The 24,888-nt window shown below is 39.9% G+C and overlaps 1 protein-coding gene across 1 annotated transcript in view; it reads right to left on the bottom strand.

The window, feature by feature from the left end:
• Positions 1–24,888, bottom strand: part of csmd2 (CUB and Sushi multiple domains 2) — a 1,700,996-nt gene that overhangs the window by 184,200 nt on the left and 1,491,908 nt on the right. The window contains exons 42-45 of the mRNA XM_048558072.2: positions 13,516–13,704; positions 10,978–11,155; positions 8,856–9,001; positions 125–205 (exon numbers count right to left, since the gene is read on the bottom strand). Of these exons, the coding sequence (XP_048414029.2) occupies positions 125–205; positions 8,856–9,001; positions 10,978–11,155; positions 13,516–13,704 (594 nt within the window). The remainder of the gene's footprint in view (positions 1–124; positions 206–8,855; positions 9,002–10,977; positions 11,156–13,515; positions 13,705–24,888) is intronic.

Raw genomic sequence — 24,888 nt, 5'->3', positions numbered from 1 at the left:
TCACATATGGGCCAGGTGACGTAAGGGAGGCTGATTTTCTTGCTTAAAGGGAATTGATGAACCAGATAGCTTTTCATTCCAACCTCTTCTGATAAATTACACAAAAAACAGATCACAGAATTACCAATTTCAAACTCTTCATCTTCAGTGAATATTTCAGCATTTGGCACAGAGACAGGAGGGCGACATTTCCTAAGTTGATATGCTGCAATAAGAATGAAAATGTTTGACATTACTGTTACAGTTACTGCATCTCATCTGACCTCAAATTATAAGTTGTTCTCAAGTGTTGAAATGTCATTCTGGGAAATGGACAAACTTTACGATATTTTGGAATTACTTCATTTAATAATTAGTTAAGTGCTTCGAGAAGAAACATGTCCACAATTTTTGAGCACCATGTGACTCAACGTTCAACATGCTCCCTTTTCTCTCTCTAATATCATATATTTGTCCTTCCACTCAATTTGCTGTTGACATTATCAATTGGATTTTTGCAGTTGCAGTGAGAGAGAACGTTTCTTGGGACATCATGCCCCCTCAATCTTTACTGAAATGTCAAATCAATTTATTCCCTACAAAGTGCGAATAAGGTGCAAGGGAGTCTTGGATAGTTGTAAATGGACTGTAACAGCATCAATAACCATTAACAAAGACACATCAGTTGTCAGAAAGACAAGGGAGTCAAGCTGGGGAAAATATCAAGCAAATAAATTAAGAAACAATGCGATAAATATAAAGGAAGTAAAGAAGAAGTGTGATCTGAGGTCTCAGCAACATACAAGTGCTCTATGAGCTCTTTAGACACAGCAACGCACAATAGGATTCAAATGAGTAGTGGAGGGAGGAAATATCACTCACTTCAAGATAGAAGCTTACTGACAAAACCCACTTATTTTCTTATAATTAATCATTCCACCTAAATACAAACAACAACCATTTATAAAATAACAGATATGAAGTTCAAAAGTTCAAAGATGTTTTACAGAAGTTAATTTACTAATAGTGGACACTGGGGGGGGGGCGATATTAGAATAGCTGACTAAAGGCTTACGCAAAAGAGGTTCATTTTAGTGTTTTAATACATGGGATAGGGGAAGAGAGCTTTCGGAAGGGAACTCAAGGCCTCTTTAAAAGAAAATGAAAAATCAAATGAAATGTAAAATAGTTGGACGACTCATTCTTCCTGATTTTGCGTGACTGTTGTGTGAAATGAATGAGGGAATTTGGCTTTTCTTTTAGTGCTTTTGAGATTTTAACCTAAGCTGGAGGGTTTCTATTACAGTCCCATGACAGCCTCAAACCTGAGGCGTTCAGTTCTCTATCCAAACAAACCATGAAGTGCAATCTCTTACTGAGTTCCACATTAGGAAAAATAGACAAACAAGTATTTGAAATATCCAGTTATAGTGATTCAGAGTAAGATAGAGAAATGGCTGCAAGTGAATCACTGCAACAGTAAGGTCAAGCTACAATTTACAGTGAGAAAGTCTATTGTAGATAAGATTATTATGATGGATAGACTTTACTGGGGTGGAAACCTAGCAAGCTACTAGTCTGAGCAACAGGAGGAAAATTGTGAAGGAAAGTCTGCCTCTGGCTGCCTTTCATTCTGTCAAGAGTGAATCGAGTTTCTCTGGCTTTCATTCCAACCTCAAGGTTTTGATGTTTGATGAGGTGTAATCATTTAGATGACAATTGAATATGATTAAAATAATCTAATTTCTTCCCTTCCATGTAACAATCATGCTTTCATACTTAATGATGCTGTTTGAAGCACCCCAGGGTAATTTTTGTATTGCTTAATATACTGATGCTTCAAAATCAGTGTGGGTAATCTAGAGTCTCTGGGATGTGACTGTTGTGATATTGCTTTTGTACAGCATGCAGGTTAATATCCCAATTAACTTACTGCTGATATGGAAACGGTTTGGTAGTCATTATCACCGGATGTGACGAAAGGTAGCACTTATTAGAACAGATGGGTAGGCATTGGTCAGCAGTGTTAACACTTGCCTACACTAACATTAAATACTAATAATTATTGGTTGGCATCAAGAAATGAACTCTTAAGATGACAGATTTTAGAAGTAGTCTCAAGTGATTTCAACCTCTATTTGATGACTAACAGTAATTTACATCATTTACATATTCCAACCCCTTGGAGGAGGGGTGGCAGGTCGGCACCAGTTATTGAGCTTCAGAGTACCTCATCCCACCAACAATGAGCTTTAAGCTGTATAGATAATACATTGATGGAGGCTACACAGAGTATTTAATGACTGAAGATGCACCATTCAAAAGGTTATTGCCTGGACAAAAATAACTTGACTTTTTACGATAATTCAACCAGCTCACCTGGATGGCTATCTTGAAATATGCAATGATTACTGGTGAGAAATCACACAACCATACTGGATCTTTTGTGAGGTTGTACGCAGGTGGGTTTTGGAGAAGAACAGAATGAGCATGAGCAGTTGAGCTAAGAGAGGGTCTGTCACTGTCTTTCTCATAGGGTTGCAACCTGTCTGTTAATTTGACGTTGTCTCCATGTTGCACAGTTCTCAATGGCATGGCGAATTGCCACATTCATGTGGGGCAGAGGGAAACTGGCACCATGCTTTGCAAACAGGGACTTGGAGGTTATGGTAAATAGGGGCAGCAAGAGGTCACTGCCAATGGAGAGCACAAGAGACGCTACTTCCCGGTGCCCAAACTGGAGGCCCAGACTGGCAGGCAGCGAGCTAGGTTGGAGTCATTGGGTTGTTGCTCTGGTATTCATGTCAGAAATTATCATTGTCCAGTTCCTGATGGTTCAAAATAAAACTTAAACAAGTTAGATTGTGATGGTGCACTGTAATAAGAACAAAAATTAAACAGTCAATGGAAACTTATCAAAATTAATTCAGAACATCATTAGCGGAGGTGTTGTCTAGTTTCTATAAGGCAGGTGGGAGAATGGGAAACTGCATATCAATAAGACGAGATTGCATAACAATGAGGATGTTAATAGATGCTAATTAATGCAAATAGCCCCCTTGCTGCTCATTAGTGAAAATCTCATCTTGCTGTTGAACACATAGTTGGAATTTGGGACTCGTTGTTCCTAATATTTCCTGAAGAGGATAAATATACAACGTTCCTCCAGCCCTCTCAATGCCCTCTCACACACTGCCTTAGCTTCATCCCATGCAAGGAAACACCCTTTACCCAATCGCTTTGGCTCTTTTTTCTCTACACCAACTTAGTGCCTCCTTCCGCACACCCTTTCTCCCTCACCTTCTATGACAACTTGAATACCACGAGAACATGCACTTGGGGGAAAACAAGAGTTGTTTTACTGAAATTTCTGTACTGCAGAACACATTCTACTGACAAAAGCACTTATGTTCATAAATGAACATTTTGACATTTCCCCAGTTCAAGATTTGTTGATATTTCTTGATGGATCTTGACAAGTTGCACTGTTTTAAGAGTTTACACACCTTATAGTTAAAATTGTCTCCACAGTTAACAGCTTCAAAGGGTGGCTGACTGGTTCCTCCCCATCCTGTCCACCTCCCCCCAGGATCCCTGACATCTACATCCAGAGGATGCCTATCATCCAACTCCCAAAGGATCTCTGACACCTATCCCCAAGGAGTCTTGGGACTTTATTTTTGCAGGGACAGCTTAGTTCTCTAAAAGGGTACCCTGGCTATCCAATTGAAATGAACCGAGAGCAGACTTGCTCTTAGCTGGTCCAAAGTCCACATGCTGGGTTTTTGATATGGGAAATTCCAAAATCTGATTCTCGTTGAGGTAGCTAATCATGTAAATAGCCAGTTGCATCCAGGAACTGCACACGTGTGAACTACAGTGCTCACCCTCCAAAGTGAGAAATACCAAGTTTGGGGGATTTCATTTTCCTGACATCATCCAGCATTTTCTGGCTCTCTGTCGTGGCAAAAATCTGAGTTTTGTTTAGATTATAAAATGTAAATTTTGAAAAATATTTGGTATCTTTGTGTTTAAGAATTTGTAACGCAACTGTGTTTGAATAGGATTTTAGCAACATTTTGCCAAAGCTATTCTTGTTTGCTTTCTCCAATATTTAATTCTCAGAAGATCAATGAATTATACCAGTGAAGACATTGGGGAAAAAAGCCAAAAGTGTAGCAATAATGATAACATTTAAATTATTTGACATGAAGTAACAATGCTTTTGGCATCTCAAATGTGTATATTTTGCTCTAACATACAATGGAGCAACAGCAGATATGCCAGGAGCTGGTTATTATATGTATGAACAGTGGCAAAGATTCGTCTGACGTGCTTATTTATTTTGAAGCTTTGTTAATTTCATTTGCATTCTGAAATAAAGAATGGCCATTTCCAAGAATAACCTTTAATCTTGGTACTCAAATGAAGCAAAAAAAAGTGCTCCTGAGATGCTGCTTGGCCTGCTGTGTTCATCCAGCCTCACATTTTATTAGCAAAAAAAAGTAGTTTGTTCAGGCACAGAAATAGTTAAAATATCATTATATTTTCTTTGACGCATTTCCCAATTCTTCATCTCAAGAAAGCCTGAAAAAGCACCTCTCACTGCACCAGTGTGATCTTTACATTTTTTGCACCTGCCATCATCATGCCCAGTCTGAATGAAGCAGCCAATTTGTCGCCAGTTAGCAGCTAATTACCAGCAGTTTGAGCTCAGGCTCATACCCTCTAGCAACTAAATTGATTGTGCCTGAACTCATTTTGTTTGGGTATGTTATACACATCAGCAAGAGCGGGCTTTTAACCTGTCAGACAGACTCCATTTCATATTTAAGAGCCAAAGATGAAAGAATCATATTCAAACCCAGTGTGACATTCAGTCATTTTCAATGTACCATCATCATCTTAAGTAATTTGAGCAAAAACACCCAATCAAATGGACGTGTTACCCCATCAATTTTATGTATTTTGTTTTAACTGATGAATTACTTCAATTTTACAATCTTTTATTCTAAATTATCATTTTCAGATTAAACAAAATTCACTTAGTTTGGCGATTAAACCAACAGCAGGCAAAACAAACGCCATCAGTATTGTATAATGGTAAGGCCTAAACAACACAGTTGTAAGTGTTAAAAGATGAAGACAAATGAAGCTGATTATTATGGGTGAGCTGTGACCCCACTTTTTAGTTGGGAGAATAATAGCGGCTATCTCATCATAACTAAGCTCTTGCCTACCATCTATAATGAGTTGTATACTTGTCATTAAGTGGCTAATTTCCATGCTGCACAGGTGAGCTTAGACATGGCACATGGTGTAGGAACTGAATTCATTATGAGAGCACGATGTGGAGTGTATTACAGTCACATTATTACTCTCAGTGTTCAAAGCAGCTTTTAAGATTCTAGCTTTTCTCCCAGTGGAGATGCTGAATTAAATTAGCAGTCATACTTCAAATGCTATACTGCTTAGGCAAAGCTTCTCTTTTAAAGTATTTGACATCTCCAACACAATTATATTTTAACAGAGTCAAGGGAGATTAAAGGATAGCTTCAGTCAGAAAACGGTTTGTTACTGAGGCTCAGCCTTGCAGTCTTCAGACCCAGAAAATACAAATTGATAGAAGATAGCTGTTGCAATTTCACTCAAAAGGTGAATGAAAGGCATATTTTAGTTTTAAAAAAAATCACAGATAAAAATGTAATTCATAAGTTTAACGGATTAATAATGGATGTAAGAACAGAGTTAATTATCATCAATAATGGTCATTTCACTTTCTTATTTTACTGACTCAATAAATCTGTTCAGTGATACAAAAATGTAGGCAGTTGAGAAATGCCAGAAAATGAAAGCTTCTAGCAAGGCCCCCAAACCTGGGGACAGTTTAGGCTTGAAACATGGCAGTGATAGAATGACAGTTCCATGGCAATTTTATATTCATGCTCAACTAATGCAATTAGTTCAAACTGACAGATCATGGTGCTCAGATCGTGAATTCAACAATGAGATAATCAAATTAAAATTTCCTTGAGTTTGTTGAGGGAAATTACATGCCAAATGGGCTGTAAAGGACCAAATTTTTGTTGCACATCGACCTCGACTTGCTATTTGACAAAGTGTAACATATATAGCTTCCAGTCTGTGCAACTGTGCCTTACTGAGAGCGGGACTGACAATCCTAAATTGGCCCAATTCTTTCAACACACAGCACAAATTGCCAATTGGAATTACAACAAATATCAGTCACTGAGAGTTTAGCAAACACAAATTGCTTGGACATGGTCACCAGCATGCTCATTGTGAACAGCCAAAGTGATATGTTATTTGACACAATTTGACGTCAGTCTTTGGGATGCACAGCCTACATACCTAACAGCAGAAACAATTGAAATTCATATAGCATATGACAGATCTATGTGACTGGCAGAACATGTGTTGGCCTTGCTGACAGCATTCTATTAAGGAACACCACTTGTACTACTGCGGTAGGATCATAGCATGAAACAGTTAACTTTGCCTAGTGATTGATTTTTTTCAGATTCTTTCACATTCTAGGGTAATCTAAGGAAGATTTTCAGACAAAGACCAGCAGCATTAGGCCCACCTATGAGTTTGAGCTATACACAGTTAATTATCTGATCAGGGCAGTCAATTTTACAGGACATTTTTAATGTACCCATTTCAGCATCAAGGTGCAAGGTGAGGAAATGCCTCCAAACCTATTTATCATCATAGAAATCTCAAGAAGTACACTGACCAAAATGGGCTTACAGTAGGTAGTGTTAGAGAGCCCTTGGCTGATTTCTTGACAAGGAAATCATGGAAGGGGAGCTCAATTGGCTGCTCCACTTTTAAAGATAAATTTGAGCGCAGGGCGGAGTCCATAAAGACAAGCAAGAGCATTTTTAAATGCAGCACTGAAATCAAATTTCGCAAACATTTACATACATGAAATGTGCAAGAAAATATGCAAATCAAAATGATATTCTGTTGATCATCCAAATGCGATATATGAATTTCAATGCTGGTGTGATGCTATGAATGTAGGCTGTATGACACACATATTTGCACTTTATATCAAACAGGATATCCTGTCAGCTGTTTCCTATAAGCAGGCACTGACCATATGCAACCATCACATGTTCACAGAGCTCAAGAGTGTTCAACATTACATGTAATTTCACAATTGGATAATATTTGCAAAATAGACCTGAGTGTACAAAGAATTACACTGGCAACAAAATTAGTGCCGTCAGTCAGGCTCATGGTGTGATATCCTTGCACATATATTGGGTCGAAAGTAATTTAGTATCTCTTGAGAGAGGTGAGATATACCTGCTGCATGTTTCTTCTCACTTTTTAAACAAAGTAGGCATCATTGAGAATTCCAAGCAAAACTGAGTTTGGAAGTGTTAAATGCAGTTTCTAGTAGCGATACGCAAAATTGGTCTTGGGTCTATGCTAAGTGGGGTCTTGGGTAACTTACCAGTTGAGTGACAAATGGACATGTCATGTTGATGCAATGGATACTCCCTAAGGTTTGAGAGCAATTAGGGGCACATTTGTGTCACTCACCTATCAGAATGGAATTAGGATAGGACTTTAAATAAAATCTATTTAGTTACAACATTTTTCTTTCCTCGTTAAAAAGTCTTTGCATTTTGCAAAGATAACATGATTAGAAAAAGGTGTGGATTACGTCTCATTGAGGCGTACTGCTGATTGAAGAGCCAATATCTCTCAGGTGATACCAGGCTTTTTACAGATTTACAGAATATTCACAGTTCCAGTTTGATAGCTCCTCCCAAAATTGTGTTTTATCGACACCAAAATTTAAATAGAAAACATAACTGCGAAAAGGGAATTCAATCATTTTAGGCTCAAGCATCCAATTTTATCCATGACACAAGAGATGTCGCCAGCATGTAGTGTGGCCCAGAGTTTACAGTTCAGGCATACAGTGTTATGTAAGAATATCAAAGGCATGCATGACATAACATTGCTACCAGAAATTGTACTTTAATGCAATTGTACAATCAAAATGCTCTCTCAAACTATTATCGATGGAAAGCGGAAGTGATACCAGATTTGTGGATGCAAACCAAAATACATCAAAAACCATTTACCTAAATGATTGGACAATATCTCAAACTAAACCCATTTTCAAACATCATTTTAAAGTTGACATCTTCAACATAGCACTTTTAAAAGAGGCAGTGTCACCTTCAATAGTTTAAATTTTATCAGTATCATAGGAGAGTTATTTCATTTAGCAAGGATCTTTCACCATTTAAATCTAGGAGGGTTTCTTTACCCTTATCACTAACTGGGATTTTCAGCGCTGTCTTTTACACATGTAGTCCCATCAAGGGTCAAACAGCGAAAAAGGCAAAAAGTGAACAAGCTACGAGAATGTTGTAGGAAAGGAAAGGGCAATGCATAGGTGCAGCTGAATACTCTGAAGCACAAGTCTCCAATCATTAGCTAATGACATAGCTTGGATCTGTACTATTGAGAACTAAATCATCGAATCATAGAATCCCTACAATGTGGAAACAAGCCATTTGGCCCATCGAGTCATCTCTCTGAACAGCATCCAACCTAGACCCAACCCCTACCCATTTCCTCGAACCCGATACTTGCCATGGCTAATCTACTAAGCCTGAACATGTTTGGACTGTGGGAGGAAACTGGAACACCCAGAGGAAACCCACAAAGACACGGGAAGAATGTGCAAACTCCACACAGGCAGTCATCTAAGACTGGAACTGAACCCGGGTCCCTGGCACTGTGAGGCAGCCGTGCTAACCACTGACCAATCGTGCCACCCCTCAATGGGAAAGAAAAAGTGGAAAAATACAGACACCACTCACCATAAAAGTTTAAAACAAATAGACCTCCATTTGCCATATCACTGTGGAACTTGCAAAGAACCTGGTTTGAAGAACTGTATGTGGATTCTTTAGTTGAGCTTCCAGTGAACACCCCCAGCTGAGGTGCACTTTGCTGAGCTCCATCCCTGAAAGTACATAATTAAACTTCAGATGAATTATGAGAAATAGGGCATGCAGAGTAAATTATTTAAAAAAAGGAAATTGACATTTCGTCTGTGAAGTTTTATCACATCACAGCAATACAAGATAAACTTTTGTGTTTTGATCAATTCCAACTGTTTGATGAGAAAGGAATTCAATCCCATGATTTTTCTCAGCAATCCAGTTTGAGCCCAAATTCACCCATTGCTTTTGATAAATTGAGTCTATCATTACACCTTCTAATTAGTCTCAGTTCTTCTCTTTCAGTATTGAAGTTATTTTTAACTGAACTCAGTTGTCTGCCTGTTTCACTATTCAACTGTCATCTGACTTACCACAACAACAGTTTGTACTTATATAGCACCTTTATTGCAGCAAATATGATATAACTTCACAGTAGCATTGTCAAACAAAATTTGACAGTGAGCCTCTTCTTTTTGTTGATAGGAGGATAGCACAAAAGCGTCTTCAGGGAGGAGATTTTGAAGCAAAGAGGCTTTACAGAGAAACATCTGAAGCCTGGACCTTGGCAACTGAAGGCGACTTTGAAACAGAGAGAAAACTTAGAAGATTTATCTCACCCTGCTCCAATGTGTATTTTGTGTCCACCTGAAGGTCAGTATGACTTTCAATATTGAGTAAAAGATTTAGGCACTGATGTGATCCTGATACAGTTAACACATTAACCAATAAAAGATGCAAGTGAAACACCTCCTAAATCAATGCACTGCATTTTGTGATAACACGGTGTAGAGCTGGATGAACACAGCAGGCCAAGCAGCATCACAGGAGCAGGAAAGTTTGACGTTTCTGAAGAAGGGTCTCGACCCGTAACGTCAAACTTTCCTGCTCTCTGATGCCGCCTGGCCTGCTGTGTTCATCCAGCTTCACACCGTGTTATCTCAGATTCTCCAGCATCGGCAGTTCCTACTAGCACTGGATTTTGTGATATTATGTTTCATGACAATGTCTGCTCTTTTCCTCTCTCCTAATGCACACTTCCAAAGGTTAAAAAGTGTGAGAAAAGTCTTCCAAAATCTATTAAGTTGTCTATTGTTCAAAGTATAATGAATAAATTATGTCTTTGTTCCAAATGGACGCCTTCCATTGAGGTCAAGTGGGTAGTGCAAAATTTAAGGACCTGCGTGACATTATATTACGTAATTTCCACTTTAAAATACACATTACACCATCTTTCTGCTTTGTAGCCCTGTGCCATAGCCAGAAATAGAAAAAAAACATTGGAAGAAAGCTTAGCAGGGCAAGCAACATCGGTTAAGACGCGAAGGCTGAGGTCACGTTTCAAGTTGATGCAAGTCAAATCAAGTTAATATGAGCCAGGAGATGTCACAAACAAAACAGCTGTTAAAGAGGAGCAAGGCCAGGGGCAAAGAGGACAAAGACAAAAATAAAAAGACTGCAATAGGATGGAAGGAAAATGGCGATTAAATGACACGAAGGAAAGCAGTATGGCATAAACAAAACAAAAACGCTGTCATGAAAATAATCATAAAATCAGGGAGTCAGAGGATGTGTAAGTGGTCCTTGCAGGATTACAATGGGGTCGGCGGCAGGGGGCGGGTGCCTGTAAAATCCAGAGAAGTGGAATTAGTCTCAAATAGGTGGCTGCACTCGGAATGAGAAGAGGTTTGAGCTGGTGCTTTGAACACAGAATTCTCTGCCTGTCCATGGTCAGTGAGGTTTCATGCACTTCTGGCATTGTATGCTTTTTTGATTTCCACCATACTTGTGGCTAGTGGATCATACCCTGCTTCAAATCATTTGTAGCGTTTTCCTTTTTGTTGCCAGCATAGTAATGTCAACATTCAACTCGACTAAAAGTTCTCTGGGTTGCTGGGATGTCAGAATATACAGTGTACTGTGCCACAAGGTATCAGTGTGCATGAAAAAAATTGAATATGCAACATGACTTGATTCATGATGGAACAGAAATTCATACCATATAGTAATGAAGTCATTGCCAGGTTCAGTTTGCAGCACAGTTAAGTTGACGTAAATCCCATAGCCCACAGGCACTGTCACAAGCCATGCACAATCCTGAGAGTTTGGGTATTCGTTTGGATAGCCAGGGGAGTAGATGGTGCCATTTAAAGTGGTGATGTTGCCTCCACAGGGAACTGAAAGTAGGAAGACAACTCTGTTTAGGATGACAATGTGAACATCAAACCTGGTTAGCATAAATAACTGTTTTAATTGTTTTAGAAAGCAAACAGAGGAATTTTAATATGCATTAGTGATAGCCATCTTGGATTTTTTTTTGCATGCAGCACTAACGCATCAGCGTGTGAAGGTGGCAATATCAGAATCAATTAATTGTTATGTGTCATGCAATTTGATAAATGGCCATGAGTAACTTGGCATTTTCTAATTCTTGAAAATAAAAGAAACACTTCATTAAATCGGAAGACAATAAACAATTTCTGATGAAAAAATGTTTTTTTTTCCATTTTATTCATTTGTCTCAATTTTGTAAAGTTTTCATTATATACTCACAGCAAACTATATGCATTAAAATTAATGGCATTTAAAAATGTCATTTTGCAAATAAATTAAGGACTTATCCATATATATATAAAGATGGGCAGGTTGTGTCAGATCAAGGAGGTGGGAATGAGAGGGAGGGTTGGTCAAGGGATGAGGCCAGGGGTGGGGAGAGTTTGAAACTGGTAAAATCCACATTTAGGCCATTGGGTTGTAGGGTCCCGAGGTGGAATATGAGGAGCTTCTCCTCCAGTTTGCAGATGCTGTCATTGTGTACACTGGAGGAGCCCAGGATGGATATGTCACCCAGGGAGTGGGAAGGGGAGTTGAAATGGGTCACGACTGGAAGGTGTTGTTGTTTGTTGCGAACAGAGCACAGATGCTCTAAAAAATGGTCTCCAAGCCTGCGTTTGGTCTCACCAACGTAGAGGAGGCCACATCGGGAGCAGTGGATGCAACAGATCACATTGACGGATGTGCAGGTGAACGTCTGTTTAATGTGGATGGTTTGTTTGGTGCCTTGAAGGGAGGCAAGGGGGGACATTTAGGGGCAAGTGTAGCACTTCCTGTGGTGTCAGGGAAAGGTATCAGGATGGTGGGGTTAGTGGGGAGTGGGGAGTGAATGAGGGAGTTGTGGAGAGAGTGGTTCCTACGAAAGGCAATAGGGGTGGGGAGGGAAATATATCTTTGATTATGGAGTCAGATTGTAGGTGGTGAAAGTGGCAGAGAATGAAACATTCGATGCAGAGTTTGGTGGGGTGATATGTGCGGACAAGGAGGATTCTGTCTTTATTTTTGCTGGGGGGAGGAGGGGATGTGAGGGCAGAGGTGCAGTTGAAGACATTTTCGATCACTGGAGGGGGAAAGTTGTGGTCCATGAAAAAGGAGGACATCTGGGATTTGGATGTTAATTATTGTACAATTTGCAGACTGAACTAGTTGTAATTAAATGGTTGCAGATGGGTTTGAGCTGAGGAGTTCTGTATGCAGGTGGAAACAAGAATTGATTGGTCAATGGACAACTGGCCAGTTATTGATGACAAAAGCCTTTTGTCTGCTAACAATTATGTCTTTGGTTCTCAATTAACTGAACACTTGGGACTGAGAAAAAAAAGAGAGAGAATGTTCTTATCTCCACCAGCACAGGAGCTGCATTTTCCAGTCTGTGTGTATGTGTGCGTGTGGGTGCATGTACATGCCCAGGCGTATACGTATCTATAAGGAGAGGAGAGTTTTAATTTGTAGGGTCATCCACTGATGGTTAATAATTGTTTACCTGCAGCTAGAGGCTAATTACTTGTAATAAACAGCAATTCTTGTTCAATACTGCATTCTGGCTCATACTTTTTATCAATCTGTATCTGAAAATGAGGTAAATTGGAGAATTCTGTGTATTTATTTTAAAGGCGTTAACTTTTGTGACAACTTAGGAATAGTGGGATTTGACTTCCAACATGCTGCCTTGATGAGTCATATTGACATTGAATATGGGGAAGTAAATCCTGATTAAATCATTAAATCACAATACTCACCTGGAGAGCCAGCATACATGTAATGGACTAATTTGCATCCTCTGACATGATTTTGGGAATAACCTTGCATACGATACTCTGTACACTACACAGTGCACTATCTTTTATTGAAAAGAACATACGTTCTAGTTCATAAAGAGCAAAGTTATTAGTTATCCAAAATTCCTGATGTTAACACAGAGCATGCCAGTTGCTACTACACAGGCTCTATAATGGCTTTAATGTTCGAATGACTACCTCATGTTCACCAGCTTCAGGTAAAAATAGAATCAACTGAAGCAAAATGCATTATTCTGTAATAGAAAGAACAAAGATCTCACTGTAAAATACTCGAACATATGCTCAGACACCTTGAAAAATAGACTGAATGAACTATATGACTCCCTGCGTCAAATGTAAAATAGAAGCTACTGCTTATTCTCCATTCAGTTGCTAATGAATGACATAAAAAGCATGAATTATACCTTCACATCTTGGTACAGGGTGATCCCAGTTTCTGTCAATTCCATGCTGGCAGATTAGAACAGAATGGCCGATAAGTTCATAGCCTGGCAAACACTCAAATGAAATGGACTGTCCAACATTGTAACCAGATTCTGTGACAATGCCATTGGCAAACGGCCGTGGATCGGGACATTCATGCAACTCATATGCTGAAAGGAAGTTGGTGAAAAGTTACTGTACACTTTCATCAGTTTCTGTTATTTAAAGATAATTTTCATTAAGTCTCACAGTTGAGCATTCTGGAGCAAAATTACTGAAAAGAATTGAAGGCAAATATCAGGTGACTTCAATTTTCAAAAGGATATACAAGAATTAGTTTAAATGCAACAATACTAATTGCAAGCTACAAAAGACTGAAAATCATTCATTGGTTACAAATATTTATGAAACTTCTTTCATTATATGTTTTAAAATACACATGGACTGTGTCGCTTCAGGGTGACAGTTCACCATCACCTTTTCAGTGCAAACTAAGGATGTGCAATAAATGCTGGCCAGCCAGCGACAATCATGTCCCATGAATGAATTAGACAAAAATAACCTGATTACAGTTCATCGTCCAACACTGGGCAGAAGCCTTTGCCCTTCCCAATGGTAAGGGAGATTTAAATGAGCCTGTGGGGTGGGTATGTCACCAACTTCCTGCCTCTCCCTCAATAAAGTTCACGGTGGGAATACCACAGATGGCTTTCCTGCTCCACCTCTAACTCAAGCCCTTTGGTAGTATAGGTAGATACTACAGGAAAGCAATACTATGTTATCTGTTTTCACTAAGTGTGAATTAGAAAGTCCCAGAAAATAACTCAAAGCCAATGAGTCATGAACAAGAGCTGCAAGAGAACAGGAACTTGAGCATTCTTAAGTGTGTGATACAAAGTTCTAAAGTTGAGTCAGTGTCTCGGACGATGAAGACCTGCTTCCTCACATATGCTTGAATAAAGTATTTGCTTACTGAAACCCCACAGACTCACAACTGATTTTTTTGCCGCAATATTAACCGCAAATAGAAGACAGCAAAATATGGGCGGGTTAGCCTGACTTCAGTCATTGGTAAGGTTTTATAGTCCATGTGATCGATTGGATTTCCAGAAGGCTTTTGATAAGGTGTTGCACAGGAGGCTGCAAAATAAGACTCAATGGTATTAAAGACAAAGTACTGGCATAGATAGAGGACTGGCTGACTGAGAGATGGCAAAGAGTAGGTACAGAGGAGTCTTTTATAGGGTGGTGGCTGATGACTAGTGGGAGTTCTTCAGAGGTCAGTGTTTGGACCACAACTATTGATGTTATATAATAACAATCTGTTCAACGGAACTGAGGGCATTATTACTAAGGTTGTGGATGACACAAAGATAGGTGGAGCGGCAGGTAGTGTTGAGAAAGCAAGGAGGCTGCAGAAGGACTTGGACAGGCTAGAAATATGGACAAAGGAGTGGCACATGCAATATAATGTAGGAAAGTATGAGGTTACATACTTTGTCAGGAAGAAGTGAGGCACAGACTATTTTCTAAATGGGGAAGCTTAGGAAATCTGAATCACAAAAGGGACTTAGGACTCCTGGTTCAGGATTTTCCTAAGGTAAATATGCAAGTTCCGTTGAAAGTTAGGAAAGCAAATACAATTTAGAATTAATTTCATGAGGACTAGAATACAACAGCTAAGAAGTCCCACCAAGATAGCACATATCTCTGGCCAGGCCACATTTGGAATATTGTGAACAGTTTTGGGTCCTGTGTCTAAGGAAGGACATGCTAGTGTTGGAGGGGATCAGGAGGAGGTTTACAAGAATAATCCTGGGAATGAACAGCTTGTTATAAAACAAGGTCTCTGAGTCTATACTCAGTGGAGTTTAGAAGGATGAGGGGAATGTGATTGAAACTTACAGAATTATGAGAGGCCTTGATACCGTGAATGTGGAAAAGGTGATTTGCTAGTAGGAGAGACTGGGCTTTGATGGCACAGCCTTAAAATGAAGGGATGACCTTTCAGTACTGAGATAAGGAAGAATTCCTTCATCCTGAGGGTAGGGAATCTGTGAGGCCAAGTCATTGAGCACATTTAAGACAAGAGATAGATAGGTGCTTGATTAGTATGGCGATCAATGGTTACAGGGAGAAGGCAGGTGAATGGGCTCGAGAATAATGTCAGCCATGATCAAATGGTAGAGCAGACTTGATAGCCTGAATGGCCTAATTCTGCTCCTGTATTTTAGTCTTATGCCAGCACCACCGTAATCCAGTGGCACTCAGTACCTGAATGAGATACCCAGCTTTGAGAAAGCAAGGGGAGACCCCCTTCAAAATTTGTTGCCGACTCCCTTACCCCTCCGCCTTCCTAATGCCCCAACCCTACAATGACATCACACATCACTGACACCTTGCCTGAGTACGCGGCAATAGTTCAAAGTCTCGGGTATATGGTGTACCGACTGTAGCTACCACCTCCCCAGTGGTGTTGGTATTCAATAGGGCTGCCAGTATCTAACTGGGAACAGAAATGTTGTCTGTTGAGTCTTTAATCCTACTGAGTGTCCATCACTCTCAAATGTCTGAGAGGTACATGATGAAGTGAAGTTTAGAGAAAAAGAGGATTCAGGACTCTTGCTGGTTGGTAAACTGGCAGCCAAGGCCCCTGATGCCTTCACAACATTCATGCTCACTGACACTGAATTTGGGTTCTCCAGGGACCTTCAGCTCTTAACTGTGTTAGTCTTAGCCCAACCATGGATAAATGAGCTGAAACTCAGAGTGGAGGGTGAATGCCTTTGAAACCAAGGTAGCATTTGATAGTGAGTGGGGTCAAGCAGCATCCTCAAATCACAATTAGAATCACGAGTAAAATCCTGCTGGTTTGAGTCAAATCTAAGACAATAATTGTGGTTGTTTGGAATTGAATTATCTCAGTCCCAGGGCATTAGTGCTGAAGATTCTAAGGGTGGTATCTTCCTAGACTCAACCTTTTCCAATGCTTCAGAAATAACCTTCCCTTCATCATAAGGGCAGAAATGGGAATGTTTGCTGACTGTTGTGCAAAATTTAGCACCATTCACAATTCGTCAGATACTGAAGCAACATGTGTTCCTATACAGTAAGACCTGGGTGAGATCCAGGCTTTGGCTGATGGATGCCAAGTAACAGCCACATGACATAAATACTGGGCAATAATTACCCTCAACAAAGGATAATTTAAACAACATTCAACTGCACTTAGAAATCACTGAAACCTCGATCTATTAAAATCCAGGGTGTTACCACTGACCAGAAATTGAACATGACTACCAATGTCAATAATGTGGTGGGTAACTTGTCACATGCCTGTCCAATGGCTATCTACCATCTGAAAGGCCCCAAGTCGGACTGCGATGGCACAGTCTCCAGTTGCCTGGGCAAGAATGCTGGAGACTGTCACTAGATGAGATGCTCCTTCAGAGAGCTGGTGCTGACATGATGGACTGAATGGCTTCCTCCTGTGCTGTAAAAGCTCTATGAATCTATGATTGGGTGAAATATCAACAACAGTCAAGAAGCTCAACACTATTCAGATGATATAGCGCAAACTGAAACTATGACAATTGATTGGGTTTGTCTTACGCTTTGCAGACAAGACGTGGCTAGGCAAACTTTTACATTGCCACACGGATGTCAGCGTTGTCACTGTTCTGGAATACCTTGGCTAGGAACATGATTTTTTTGGAGCATATGTCTCCAGTACTGTTGCATGACTGTGGTCAGGTGCTGTATTTCGGAAAGGCAAGTCAAGGCAGGACTCTTACTCTTAATGGTAAGGTCCTGGGGAGTGTTGCTGAATAAAGAGACCTTGGAGTGCAGGTTCATAATCCCTTGAAAGTGGAGTCACAGGTAGATAGAATAAAGAAGTAGGTTCTTGGTATGCTTGCTTTTATTGGTCAGGGCATTAAGTATTGGAGTTGAGAGGTCATGTTGTGAATGTACAGGACATTGGTTAGGTCACTTTTGGAATACTGTGCACAATTCTGGTCTCCCTGCTATAGGAAGGATGTTGTGAAACTTGAAAGGGTTCAGAAAAGATTTACAAGGATATTGCTAGGGTTGGAGCGTTCAGACTGGGGTTATCTTCCCTGGAGTGTTGGAGGTTGAGGGGTGACCTTATGGAGGTTTATAAAATCATGACGATGAATAGGCAAGGTCTTTTCATCAAATAAGGGAATCCAAATTAGAAGGCATAGGTTTAAGGTGAGAGGAGAAAGATTTATAAGGAACCTAAGGAGCAACATTTTTACACAGAGGGTGGTACATGTATGGAATGAGCTGCCAGAGGAAGTGTTGAAGGCTGATGCAATTACAACATTTAAAAGACATCTGGATGTATATATGAATAGGAAAAGTTTACAGGGATATAGACCAAATGCCGGCAAATGGAACTAGATTTACTTGGGATACTTGGTTAGCATGGACAAATTGGATCAAAGGGTTGTGTTGTACATCTCTATGACTCTATAACTCATTGTATTTTATTTTTATGCAAAACTAGATCTAAGATAACTTGTAACCCAAAGTGCAAGTGCAAAACATACTATTTTGTATGCATGCCCAGAGCTTGTCTTCTGCACAATGTCAGCAATTAAGTCACCTCTAACTCTTCTTAAGCCTTAATATCTGGAATGACCAGCACTCTTTATTGATAGTACCTCCTGCTATCCACCTGTGAGACATTATTATCTAACACCCGGACTTCCACGTCAGCAAAGCAGGATGTCAATTTCCCTCTGTCTGACATGTTTTGGGTAACTGGCACAAACTGCGCAGGGCAGCTGCAGAGCCAGTTCTTGACTGGATGCACCACTGGACTTCACAGAAGGTATTTGCGTCAGGAATCTCGGGTAATGTCAACAATGGCCTACACTTCTGTCTGTGGCAGCTTTGACGATACAGTGAGCAGGGTGCCACGGGGACAATACTACAAGCATGGGAAGGTAGCATGAGAAAACTCACGAATGCTCATGAATACAGCCCTTCATGGGATCTCTCCAAAATGGACATTCAGCTGATAAAATTCAACCCACAGTGTCACCACCTAGAAAATGATCTGAAACACCTCACCAAGCATTCTTTGACAGCTTTCTCTAAGTACACAATATCTACAATTTAGAAGTGCAAGGCAGCAGGTGCATGAACATGTCACCAACGGCAAATTCCCCAAACAACGTCATTGCTCCACTTTAACTACGACACTTTCACAGCGTCAAGATGCTGGAACTCTGCTCCTGAAGCACTCTGAGTGCAACTACATCCCAAGGACTGCAGTGGTGCAAGAAAACAACTCAAAGATGAATGTGGTATGAAGGTTAAAAAAGATGCTCTGTAATATAATGAAAAATCTCTCGTTGGTATGCTGGCATTAAGATTTAAAGTTATGACAGTTCTGGTTGTGAATAAACATTTCTTGCTTTTGAAATTTTTATTAAAATCACAAGCTTCAGATCTATTTTGTTGATTGGTCAACAAGATGCTATGAAGTGTGAAAGACTTTTTTTAAAAGTTCTAAACTTTAGAGTTGTGAAGCTAATATTTTGATCATTGTGAATGCTTGGCTGAGATGTTATCCAGAAGAATGAATGACAGTTTTCTGAATTTGACATGGTTTCAGAATACGGGACTGTTTCTTTAAATGTTGCATTGGCCTCTGAAATAATTAAGTGTTATTCAACACCTGTGATATCTTTGCTGTATCTTCAGCAATGTGATTCTATGATTGTTTTATTAGAGTGTCATGGAACTTTTCAATGTCATTTTAATGAATTTTCATTGCTTTATATGACAGCCCCACCGCATTCTGACTGCTCTCTACAGTGATTCGCAAAATGCATTATATAAATGAAATGATACAAATCCCAGGCAAGTTGCATGGTGTTCAAGTCAAAATGTGGAAAAATACAGAGGTTGGGTTTCCTTGTGACCACAGAAAACTCTAGGCCACAGATTAAAGGTTGAACCATTATGGACTAAGAAGAGGAGAGAATCACAGAATTGGAAGTCATTGAAATTCTTCTTCTAGAGAGTCATGGATGCTTAGTCACTGAGCATTTAGGAAAATATGTACACAGATTTTCAGATGTTAAGTTAATTGAGAGAAATCGGAAGAGTGTACAAAGATGAAATTGAGGTCTAAGACCACACTACTTAATCGTAGGGCAGATACAAATGGCTAAGCAACACATTTAGAGTCATAGTCATATGATGGAAACAGACCCTTTGATCCAACCAGTCCATGCCGAACATAATCCCAAACTAAGCTAGTCCCACCTGCTCCTGGCCCATAGCCCTCCGAACCTTTCCTCTTTATCTCCCTATTCAAATGTCTTTTAAATGCTGTGATTTCTTCTGCTATTTCTTATGGTTTCATGAACTTAGAGCAGTTGGAATGCTGTCTTGGTACGGTGAGAAAATGGTGCAAGTGTGTACCCTCTTCACCCATGAGGAGTTAACAATCTGTCACTGTACAGTGAATAAAGGGAAAAATTACGTTTGGCATACAAAGGTCTTATGAAGCTTGTTAAAGAGGATTATACATATTTATAAAATTCAGAATCTACTCATATCGGGAAAAATCCTTTCATGAAAAAGAATAAATTGTAGACTGGCTCATTCAAAGCATCCAAAATTTTCTATCTTTTCTCCCAAGAGTAGCTGCAAGTTCTCTCCCCCCATCCTTTCTTTTACCCCCTCCCCACCCCACAAAAGAAATCTGGCTCTTCTTTCTACCCCAAGAATCAAATTCATATTCTAAACTTTCCCTTCTGTAACTTTGAAAAAATAACTGAAGATTGAGTCCGGATGGCTAACATTCTACAAACGCAAAAGGAAGGTAACATTTCCCAAGGGTTCAAGGAAGACCATCTGAATTCACAAACAAGGAAACTGCATCAATAGGCTTCTCGGTTTAGAGGCTACATTAAGTGTCATTCTGCTCTCTAGTATCACTGTCAGTTTTTACACCATACAACATTAGCAGTACCAGCTTCTGTAGCTTTTCATTTCATCTCGAAAGGATGGCAATAAAGTACAATTATTTGATGTAAGAACAAAAATAAAATTCTTCACAGGCTTGTAATGATTCCTGTTTAAATTGAATCACAAGAAAAAATCAACATGTTTCTAATGAGTCCACATTGCATTGTCTCCCTCTGTATTTCTCTTTGCCATTTTAACTCTTCCCCTGACAGAGAGAAGAGAACAAATATCTCTCCTGCCCCATACAGCTAAGATTCTCTTTCTCTCTGTAACAGAGCTCAAAGCTCCCTTTCCAAGTCCGAGTGAAATAGCTGCATTATTAGCATGGAAGTTAAATATTTAAGCTTAATGTTACGTTGGGATTTTAAAATTGTTGAATAAGACTGCATTCATTTTAATTTTCTCCTGAGTTCCCAACGTCGATGACTCAAGTTGGGATGTGGTTCCATAAGCGTCAGTAATAATTAAGTATTTCATTCCTCGTGATGGTGTAATGAGAGCTGATAAATCATTAGACAGTAGATACTGCCAGAATTCGGCCCAATCCGAACTGTAAATGATGTCCCACGGGCAGATCTCTAAGTTCTTGGCTATATTTGTGCTGAATAACTCAGTGCTGTTATCAGAGTACTGAAATATTCAGATATCTAGGAATCCGGTTGTTATGTTTTATTTTTAAAGACTGTTCCTCTCCACCTTCACACAATTGAACACTTCTCATCAGTGAGTCAGAAATCTATGACATTCAAATAGCAATGTGGGAGACATAGAAAAAGCTGTGTTTCCATTCTCTCAATTTACTATTTGATTCAATTTCCATAAGACCAGAAGAAACAGGTACATAAGTAGGCCATTCAGTCCTGAGAGCCTGTTCCACCATTCAATAGCATCATGACTGATCTGACATTCATCTTGCATTTTAGAAAAGCAAATCAAAGCAGGGCTTATACACTTAATAGTAAGGTCCTGGGCAGTGCTGATGAACAAAAGGGCCTTGGAGTGCAGGTTCATAGTTCCTTGATAGTGAAGTCATAGGTAGGTAGGATAGTGAAGAATGTGTTTGGTATACTTGCCTTTGTTGGTCAGTGCATTGAGCATGGGAGTTGGGAAGTCATGTTGTGGCTGTACAGGACATTGATTAGGCCACTATTGGAATACCATGTGCAATTCTGGTCTCCCTGCTGTTGGAAGGATGTTGTGAAACTTGAAAGGGTGAATAGACTGGGGCTATTCTCCCAGGAGTATTGAAGGCTCAGGGATGACTTTATAGAGATTTATAAAATCATGAGGGGCACGGATAGGGTAAATAGATAAGGTCTTTTCCCTGGGGTGGGGGAGTCCATTACTAGAGGGCATAGGCTTAAGGCGAGAGGAGAAAGATTTAAAAGGGGCCTAAGGGGCAACTTTTTCACGCAGAAGGTGGTGCGTGTATTGAATGAGCTGCCAGAGAAAGTGGTGGAGGCTGGGATAATTAGAACATTTAAAAGGCATCTGGATGGGTATATGAATAGGAAAGGCTTAGAGCAGATATGGGCCAAATGCTGGCAAATGGGGCTAAATTTATTTCGGATATCAGGTCAGCAAAGACAAGTTTGACTGAGTGGTCTGTTTCTGTGCTGTATGCCCACCTTCCTGCCCTTTCTCCAAAGACCTTGATTCTTCTCCAGACAAAGAAACTATCTCAGCCTTAAATATACACAAGAATTCTTCCCCGACAGCTCTGTGAGGCAAAGAGTTCCCAAGTCTAAAAACTGGCTGAGAAATAACAACCTCTTCATCCCAATCTTAAATTGGTGGCCCTTCACTCTGAGACTATGCCCTCTGGTCCTATGCTCTGCCATGAGGGAAATCATCCTCGCCAGCCCTTTAAGAATCCTATATGTTTCAATGAAATCACCTCTCATTCTCTGAAATTCTAATAAGTGGAGTCCCTTTGCTAATAAGACAATCCTTCCATTTGGGGAATCATCCTAGTGAACCTTCTATGACTGCCTCTACTGCAATAATATCTTTCCTTAAATTAGTGGACCAAAACTGCTCTCAGTACTCCAGGTATTGTCTCACCAGGACTTAGAGCAGTTGCAGTAGACTTTCTTACTTCTTTATTCAAAACCCTTGAAATAAGGACCATTCACCTACCTGATTATGTGTGTTTTGTTCACAAGTTTCCCCCCACAACCACTACTCCTCCGACCGCTTCTCCCCCTCCACCCCCACTGCCTCCAGGTCCCTTTGGGTTGCAGCTTTATGCAGATTTTCTCCATCTACATAATGTTGTTCTTTTCCTGCCTCTACCTTTCGCTCAAATAATCCGAACATCGTCAGGTTACATTTTTAACAGCAGAGTGATTTTTAAAATTCATTCACAGGATGTGGGCGCCATGGGCTAAGCCAGAATTTATTGCCCATCCCTAATTGCTCAGGAGGGCAAGAATCAACCATGTTATTGTGAGTCTGGAGTCACATGTAGGCCAGGCTAAGTAAGGATGGCGCTTTCATTCACTAAAGAACGTCAGAGAACCGGATGTAATTTTTCCTGAACAATTGACAATAGTTTCATAGTCATCATCAGACTCATAATTCCAGGTTTCTATTGAACTCAAATTCCACCATCTGACATGATCAGGGTTTCAACCTGGGTTCCTAGAATGTTACCTGGGACTCTGGATCATTAGTGCAGTGATAATGCCACTAGGCCATTGTCTCCTGTCCATAGCAAGAAAATGGCCTCTGCATTTGCACAATAGCCCATGATACTAACCGACTGCAGCAAGACACACTTACAGGAAGCATTTGTGCTTGCATGGACATCACCACATTCTGTACGCAGTGACATCAACATCAGGACTTGCAGCATTGACAAGGGGGCTGGAAAAGCTGGAGCTAATGAACCAAAGTTACCCCTCCCATGTGGGAGCAAGGATAAACGTTGGAATAGGTGTGGGGGACTGGGAAACCCTGGCACCACGAGTGAGAGCCACACTCTGGTTTTCCGCTTTGTACTTTTGTTTTCACGTAAAAATCTGAAGAAGTTTTCGAGAAACAGAGGCCTTGCCATGCCATCTTTGAGGCTGTGTATCAGTGATGTTGGCTTTCTCTTTGCGCACATGTACGCTTTATATCACAGCTTTTTAACAGAGTGCACGGCCTTTCCATCAACTGTTAAAATGCCTCTTCCATTAAAGCTTTAGTTACCTCCTATGACAAGCTCTTAAAATCTTCCAGGAGGAAAATTCAACTGTTTGTGTTTTTTTCAGGGAACACAAAACCTGGTGATGGACAGAAGACTTTGTGACTAGATTACTTTTCGACTAAACTCTATAAATACATTTGTAATACCATATGATTGCCAGTTAATCTATTTCTCCCTTGAAAATAAGCCTTTGTCCGACAATGCGTGGAAAATCTAGACAGCTACTAGGCAGTGAAAGGGTTAAGATGCCAATGACCTAAGGTCAATCCTCAGACATTTTAACAGATATAACAACAGCCCCTGTGAGGTTTAAACTTGTACTGTGGTTTATTATGTAACAATAAAAACAATACAAACACACATGTATACTTTCCCCAGACTCTCTGTGTAGTGAAGTTCATAGAACAGTCAACAGTGCTCTATTACATTAGAATTCAGCTCACAAGCAAAAGAAAATTGTATTGGGAAACTTGTTTGTCAGCTCATATGACATATACTCCCCATTTATACTTTGTGCCGGATATCTCATTTGTGCCCAAAGTGACTCACTATGAAGGCTACTCCACAAAACCTCAGGGCTCATTTAAATTAACTGATGTTTCTGAGATATTTTGATCTCCATCATCTTGACAGAATACCAACATTGTTCCATCATACTCTGGATGTACGGTGTGCTTTCAGAACAGAAAGATCTGATCTCAATTGCAGTGGGTTTAAAGCAGGAGAAATATTCCCTGATGGATGAAAGATCACACAATGATCAACTGTAAATTATCTCTTAGTAATATTGCTGTGATCAGTCATTTCTGCCCCCAGTGTGAAAGCCAGATGCAGAAAGTACGATAAAATATTGGGAATCAAAACAAATGCTGCATACAAGCAACAACATATGCATGAATTATGTGTCTGTACAATCAATTTCAAATATGAGTTATAGTTTACATGAACTCTTTGACTGGACCCCTGCCTGACAATTGTTAATTTGATATCATATTTGTCTAAAACGTGCCTCAAGTCAGCAGTAAAATAGCTGACTTAGAGCAGAAAGCCAGAATACCAGTGCATCAATTCAGAACAAACAATGGATTTGTAAATTCTCATTAAAGTAATTCTCCAGTCTCAGCATGGATCCTTCTTATGCGTTCACTCA

This window comes from Stegostoma tigrinum, chromosome 24 (genome assembly GCF_030684315.1).
Source record: "Stegostoma tigrinum isolate sSteTig4 chromosome 24, sSteTig4.hap1, whole genome shotgun sequence".
NCBI classification, from domain to species: Eukaryota; Metazoa; Chordata; class Chondrichthyes; order Orectolobiformes; family Stegostomatidae; genus Stegostoma; species Stegostoma tigrinum.
The sequence above is the reverse complement of the archived record's forward strand: the minus strand, read 5'-3'. Positions and strand labels throughout refer to the sequence as shown.